Genomic DNA, 7,500 nt, shown 5'->3' with positions numbered 1-7,500 from the left:
AGGAGGCCTCGTCTCGGGAACTGGGCTTGGCCTTCTCTTCGGGTGTCAAGACTAATCTCAAGAGTCTGAAGAACCTAGCCGGGGAGGTCCACCGCGTCTGGAAGACAAACGAGAAGAAGAAGGGGATTGGAGGGGAAGAAAATGACCAAGCGAAGAAGGATTGGGCGGAGGAATGGCGAATCTTTGCTGCTAAAGCCTCGGTACATCCTGCAGTGTCTCCTGCGCGGCGTTTTAACCAGGTCAACATCAACTTTTCCCCCAAGGCAGAAATGTCTCTGAATGGTTGAAAAGCTCATCTGCTAAACGGCCTGTGCATCTTATACCTCTTACTGTATTTTGCAGTAACCCAGACTCATGTCATGTTAATGTTTAAGAAGTCAAGTAATGTAATCTACTCACTTCAGGAATATATTTCATTATGTATACTGTAAGATGTTTATATGCGTGTACGAGTATGGTAAGAATTCATTTTTTCCTTTATCAAATCTTTACTATTTGCACCTGATGAATACCCAACACTTAGCACCAGCTGTAATGTTTCATGTGTATGTATACCAAGACTAGCGTCCTTTCACTCTTTCTCGAACACCATATCTCGAGGAAATAATAAAACAACGTAGGTAAGATCAAGCTCTTTTATTGACTTTCTCAGCTTGATTTTGATCCGACAGGACCAATATGATAGCGTTACATTACACACATAAATCAGACGGAAAAACGCCACAGAAACGAAAAAGTGTGTCCCCCATGAACTAGTCTGTGGCATGGCAAAATAGGTTCAGTTCAGAGACATCGGGAACACACTTTTGCTGTCTTCGTCGGCCATACCATGTATAAACAGCGTCAATGATCGTCCTTACACTAAAAACATATTCTGAAATAAATAGCTTTTTATCTTTTTTTGAGTGGATAGGGGTGGGATGACCTAAAATACAGTTAAAAAAAAAATAAGTTTGGGGTTCATCACCTAATTCCCAGTTGAAAATAATTCGCTTTGGTGCCCATTCATAAAACGATATGACATCTTCAAATGTGTCTCGAATACGCATTTAGACCATGATAGACAACTAAGCGAGCGGAAAGTAGAAGAGGTAAGAATGAACTATCTATAAACAGAGCAAGAGCATAAACAGATAAAGTTGTTTACCCACTTTCCGAACGAATTCAAGGACAACACTCAAGCGCCACAAAGACCATGCATGAGAAACCCTTTTTTAGCATGGAAGTGTTTCAGTCGATCCGAAACAGGTTTAAAGAAATGAATCAGACACACACGCCTTTCGAGATGGTCTCAAGCGTCGTTCTAGAATCACGAATGGAAAATAATGATGTAAACGAAGTGAAGAAAAGAAGGAAGAAAATATATACGACACAATCACTTAGAATAGATATAATGTAGAGATTAGAGAAGTCATGTCACTCGAGAGTCGTGAACGCATCAAGTGTTTCGAGCGAACGAACCTCATCCACCAGTGCTTAAAATCGGGTTGCGTTGTGGGTAAGATGGTGTTTTATTTCCCAGCCACACTACACATTGAAACACCAACAACATACACCCATATATATACACACGCACCCAAACGGCCTGCTAAATAATAGAAATTAAAAAAAAGACAAAAGAAAATATAAACTAGTATTTCCATTTGGATTTTTTTTCCTGTCTCCTCTCGCACGCTCGTTTATGATGCCTCCTTCATGCCATTAAACCCGGGTTATGTTCTCGAGCTCTCCTTTTATACCCCAGCCAGGAGAAACGAGAAATAACTTGATGGGCTGACCTGGTGTGGATATAGAGCCGGGTAAGGTCAGTGCTCAAGGCATCCCAACCCACTGGTAGCTGCAGTAGAAAAGGGTTAATGTCATATCCACACATTTTTAAATCAGTTTTCTTTTTCGAGGTCAAGGTTAACACATTGCCTGGATGGAACTTATCCATTTTATTTGCGAGGTTGTCAGTCCACATAATCTTGATTCTATGTACATTTTACATCAAGTATTATCCCAAGTTTACTGTAGCATTATGCGAAGAATAGAATGAAGAGGCATTATACCTGAGAGACTCACACGGTTTCATCTATTAGGTAATTCTTCCTAGATATCTTGTGTTGTGTGCATTATAAACGTTATTTTGCTTTGCACTGATAATAATGATAATCTTGCAATGATGTTTTTACATGAAAACGTTGGCACTTCATGTTTATTGAAATTGATGGTAATAATTATCCGGTTATTAATTATGATGATAAGGATATAAGAATGATTAGGCAGGAAAGATAGGTGGTATTGTTGATGATAATAATAATGATGATAATGATTTAAGAAAGTGTAGATAAAACTGAATGTCAAAATGAATATCACGAATGATAAAAACGAGGCAAATTATAAACTGATAAAAGTCTTAAGAATAAGGATAATATCGTAATCATATCAATGAAGACATAATGCTAAAATCAGTATATCAATCCAAGGCAGTAAGGAATATAAATTAAAAAAATAAAAAAAATAGCAGAGAGAGAGAGAGAGAGAGAGAGAGAGAGAGAGAGAAGAGAGAGAGAGAGAGAGAGAGAGAGAGAGAGAGAGAGAGAGAGAGAGAGAGAGAGAGAGAGATAAAGCCAAGTAAAATGAAAAAAAGAATGAATAATATTATTCATCTCTGGAACAACGACTTCATCCATCGGTTCTCCTAGTCACTCTTCATCATCATTATCACCATAGAGAAATGACCAAACTCATTTGCATAATTCCTCCGCATTGTATATCCTTTCCCCCAATCCCAGCACGGGAGGATGACGTCATCGAGACAGTTCGTTCGTGTATGACAAATCTTTTATTACGTCCAATTATATATACAATGAGTACATTGTTGTGATGGTGTGGCATATCTTCACTTCTCTTGTTTGGTTTCCTTTCCTTATCTAAGGAGCTTGAGATTCGCCTTACATTTTTATTACAAGTTAGTCCTTTAAATTAGATTTCTTTTAAAAGTAATATTTTTTTTTTTCCTCTTAGATTAATACTATATCTTCAAGATAGAAGGAGAGACAAATTGAAAAAAAAAAGTGTCTATCACGATAAAAAGAAAATAGACGATGTAAACCATCTTGCTTGCGGACGCCGTCGCGAGGGAGTAGAGAGAAGGGCTCCCCCTGGCGACGACGCGGGCCAAAGGAGGAGAAGGAGGGGGGCGCTGCCGATCGGCTTGGGGACCGAAGGACGCCTTTACTGCTGGGTCACGGTCTCCTTTACCACGACGGTCTCGCCGCTGGGCAACACCGTGCTCTGGCAGGTGACGAAGGTGCGGTGCTTGGCGCGGATCATGGACAGGCTGCTCTCGGCGACGTCCGCGCGCTCCTCGGCGGCCTCCAGCTCTCTCTGGAACCTGCGCACGCGGGACAGGTTGGTCGAGGACACGGACTCCTGCGGGCGCCGAAGGGGAAGGACACGACGGGGAGAGAGAGAGAGAGAGACAAGTGTGTTTAGCAAGCTGATATGTAGCGCTCTTGTTAGTTATACTGTATGAATGAGTCAGTATATTTTGATATTTCTTTATTCTTATGAAAGGTTTCGATTTATAGTGCGTGTAAATGCACAATACCACACATCTAAACTGACAAAATTATACATCTATCAACAATATGCATACAAACAGATTCATACCTACATACATGCAAAAGAAGAAGAAAAAATATGCAGACGTACAGTATTTTATATATATATATATATATGAATATATATATATATATATACATATACATACATACATACATATATAAATATATATATATATATATATATATATATATATATATATATATATATATTCCCTTTCTTTTTTTTTTCTTTTTTTCTGCACCCTATTCCTCGAGCTCGAGCACCGACCTGTTCGCACAGCTGGCGCTTGTAGACGTTGATCTTCTCGTAGGTCTTGTCGAGGGTCTCCTGCAGGATCTGGATGTTCTTGTGGTCCTCCTCGACCTGAAGGACGAGCTCCTTCACGTTGCGCTCCTTCTTCCTCAGGACCTTGATGGTTTCCTGGTGGCGGCGCTGCTCCTCGTCAAGGGCGATCTCGAGGTCGTGTACCTGTGGGAGGGAGGGGGGGGGGGGTTAGCGTTTGGTGGGGAGGGAGAGATGAATAGATAAATAGGTAAAGAGAGAGAGAGAGAGAGAGAGAGAGAGAGAGAGAGAGAGAGAGAGAGAGAGAGAGAGAGAGAGAGAGAGAGAGAGAGAGAGAGAGAGAGAGAGAGAGAGAGAGGAGAGAGAGAGAGAGAGAGAGAGAGAGAGAGAGAGAGAGAGAGAGAGAGAGAGAGAGAGAGAGAGAGAGAGAGAGAGAGAGAGAGAGAGAGAGAGAGAGAGAGAGAGAGAGAGAGAGAGAGATAGAGAGAGAAAGAGAGAGAGAGAGAGAGAGAGAGAGAGAGAGAGAGAGAGAGAGAGAGAAATGAAGGGGGGAGAAGAAGGAGGAGAGAGGCAGACAGAAAGAGAGAAAGAAAGAGAGAGAGAGAGAGAGAGAGAGAGAGAGAGAGAGAGAGAGAGAGAGAGAGAGAGAGAGAGAGAGAGAGAGAGAGAGAGAGAGAGATAGGTAGATAGATAGATAAATAGAGAGACAGATATATAGATAGATAGATAGATCGATAGATATATAGTGAGAGAGAGAGAGAGAGAGAGAGAGAGAGAGAGAGAGAGAGAGAGAGAGAGAGAGAGAGAGAGAGAGAGAGAGAGAGAGAGAAAGAATAAAAGACACAGAAAGAGCGAGAACGAAAGAGAAGAAGAATATCTTGGTTTCTCTGATCTAACTTCATTCGAGACATCTCATATTCCTAGAATCACCCATAGACTTTTCTCCGGCTACACCCTCACCCTTACCTCCTGGAACTCACCCTAGCGTTCCGTGAAACCTCGCCATCTCACCCTTAGAAACCCTCTTATTCATCTTGACCTTCCTTGCTCATCCCATCTCTCCCTAACTTACCAGTAATCCCTCTATAACTTGCCGAAAATCACCTACGTCATCCTTACTCACCCTTCTAACTCACCCTTTAGCTAGATGATTTACTCACCCTAATCTCCCGGAAATCCCTGTCACCCTCAAACCCACCTTTCCTTACTCCAAACCCACACCTACCCTCCCCCTACCCTCACCCTACCGTCACCCTTCCTCCCCCTACCCTCCCCCTACTCTCCTCCTTCCTTACCCTACCCTCCCCCTACTCTCCTCCTTCCTTACCCTACCCTCCCCCTACTCTCCTCCTTCCTCACCCTACCCTCACCCTACCGTCACCCTTCCTCCCCCTACCATCCCCCTACTCTCCCCCTTCCTTACCCTACCCTCCCCCTACTCTCCTCCTTCCTCACCCTACCCTCCCCCTACTCTCCCCCTTCCTCCCCCTACCCTCCCCCAACCCTCACCCACACTCACCCTAGCCTCCAGCTTGGAGATCATCCTCTTGGTGTTGGCGAGAGAATTGGCCTCGACACTCTCGATGCGGATGCTCAGGTTTTTGACTTCGACTTCCAAAGACTTCTTGATGGATTCGATCTTGACGTAACGTTCCTGTTCCTCGTGGAGGATCTCGACGGTGCGCTTCAGTTCCACGCTGACCTTGCTCAGGCGCTCCTCGCACAGCTGGAGGGGGAAGGGGTGGATGAGATGAATAAAGTAGAAGGAATGAGGGAGATAATGGGGGAGAAAGGGAAAGGGAGAGAGAGAGAGAGGGTGATGTAGGGTTGGTAAAAATGAGGGTTTGGGTTGATAATTGAAGGTGAAATGAGAGAGAGAGAGAGAGAGGGAGATTGAGAGAGTTTAGGGTTAATACATGAGTGTTTTGGTTAATGAATATGAGTGTTTGGGTTATTAAATGAGAGATTTTGGATGAATTAATGAGAGAGTTTCTGAGAAGTTTGTGTTGTTGTGTTGAGTGTGTGAGATTATTACTCGTTTTGAGATATTTTTTTTCTGTGTGTGTGTGACCTAAATCTGTGAAAACGGCTTCATGGTGAATATTTTTGTTTAGCTCTGACGCATTTGAGTTGATGCATGAAAATATAGGATTGGCATAGATAAATGCTTTCAAGTTCTGCGACATGAACGTAGAGGAATGAATGTATAAAGGGAATCAGGGCAAATACGTTCAAGTATAGATGCATGTAGGTAGAAGAATGTATATAAGAGGCATAAATTCATGTTCAGATATATAAAGGTGATCCTAAATTAGATTAGGCGTTTCACATTCGAGGCTGATATTAATTCGCATTTTTAGAAATCAGATGATATTCACATTTGCTGAAACTGTTTCTGCCACACCTACACCCATGCCCCCCCCCCCCCCCCCCCACACACACGCACACATGCACACACACACACACACACACACAAATCCCCCACCCATACACCCCCACTCCCCCCCATACCTCCACCCACACACACCCAAACCTAACACCCCATACCAAACCCATACCAAACCCATGAAAAAAAAAAAAAAAATCACCTTCAAGTTAACCCTCACTCACCCTAAGTTCCTTGCTGACTTCATCGTAGTCTCCGGCGATGACGCAAAGTTCCTGTTCGAGCTTAGCCTTAGCGTTGGTGAGGTTGATGTTAATAGTAGTGAGGTCCTTGATGCGAGCAGAGGATTCCTCATACTGCATCTCAGCGGAGCGGCGGCCACGGATAGCCTGGAGGGAGAGAGAAGAGGCGGATGATGAGATCAAAGTTATTAAGGTTGTATTTTTCTCCTTTTTTGAAGAATCATAGAGCATTGTTTTGAGTGTCGGATACGGGTAAATTTAGAGAAGAGGAAGGAAAGATGAGAAAGAAAGATACATATATATATATTCCTTTTTTTTATTGATTTGATACATGTTTCTAGGGGAGGGGAGAGGGAAGGGAATGGCTCGAAAGAGAACGATAAACAAAGAGGATATAATTCAAGGATAATGCAGGTACAAATAACTCAAGAGGAGGTTGGATGTAGAAAAGGAGGGTACAGAGGAGGAAGAGAAGGACAAGAATGTAGAACCGAGAGAGAAAAAGAACTTGAGACAGAAAAAGGAGGTAGAAAGACAAGGAAGGGAAAATAAAACAAAAGAACAGCAAAGAAGACAACAAAAGAAGAAGAAAAAGAAAAAGGAAAATAAAATCCAGTGAAAAGAGGGACGCAAAGGTAAAAAGACAATGCAAAATCCTTGCCAGAGGTACTTACACCCTCAAGGTTAGAGCGAGCCTCCTCATACTCAGCAGTGAGGGCCTGGACGCGGCGCTGGGCAACACCATACTGATCGAGGGTCTGCTGAAGCTGGCGCTGAATCTCATCGTAGTGAGTCTGGAGCTCCTGAAGGCGAAGGAAGAAAGAAATAAGGGTTAGCGGGTCCTACGTCAAAGGAGAAAACGTCGGTCCTTATCATATGTTCGAGACGCAATGATGAAGGGTAAGATATTGATAGAATACTAGTTTTTTTTACAAGTCATTTGTATTCTGTTATGATAGTAATGTCCTAATTAGAGGC

The 7,500-nt window shown here is 42.8% G+C and overlaps 2 protein-coding genes across 3 annotated transcripts in view; one reads left to right on the top strand and one right to left on the bottom strand.

The window, feature by feature from the left end:
* LOC125031243 (protein tipE-like) overlaps positions 1-619 on the top strand; it is a 1,931-nt gene extending 1,312 nt beyond the window's left edge. The window contains exon 1 of the mRNA XM_047621889.1: positions 1-619. This exon is cut by the window's left edge and continues 1,312 nt beyond it. Coding sequence (XP_047477845.1) covers positions 1-287 — 287 coding nt within the window. The 3' untranslated portion in view covers positions 288-619.
* Positions 620-621: 2 nt separating this feature from the next.
* Positions 622-7,500, bottom strand: part of LOC125031241 (paramyosin, long form-like) — a 97,474-nt gene continuing 90,595 nt past the window's right edge. For both annotated transcript variants that reach the window (XM_047621887.1, XM_047621885.1), the window contains exons 13-17: positions 7,197-7,325; positions 6,505-6,669; positions 5,414-5,620; positions 3,880-4,080; positions 622-3,417 (exon numbers count right to left, since the gene is read on the bottom strand). In XM_047621887.1, coding sequence (XP_047477843.1) covers positions 3,220-3,417; positions 3,880-4,080; positions 5,414-5,620; positions 6,505-6,669; positions 7,197-7,325 — 900 coding nt within the window. In that variant the 3' untranslated portion in view covers positions 622-3,219. The remainder of the gene's footprint in view (positions 3,418-3,879; positions 4,081-5,413; positions 5,621-6,504; positions 6,670-7,196; positions 7,326-7,500) is intronic.

Source organism: Penaeus chinensis, chromosome 12 (assembly GCF_019202785.1).
Source record: "Penaeus chinensis breed Huanghai No. 1 chromosome 12, ASM1920278v2, whole genome shotgun sequence".
NCBI classification, from domain to species: Eukaryota; Metazoa; Arthropoda; class Malacostraca; order Decapoda; family Penaeidae; genus Penaeus; species Penaeus chinensis.
Note: the sequence above shows the minus strand (reverse complement) of the source record. Positions and strands in the feature narration are given on the sequence as shown.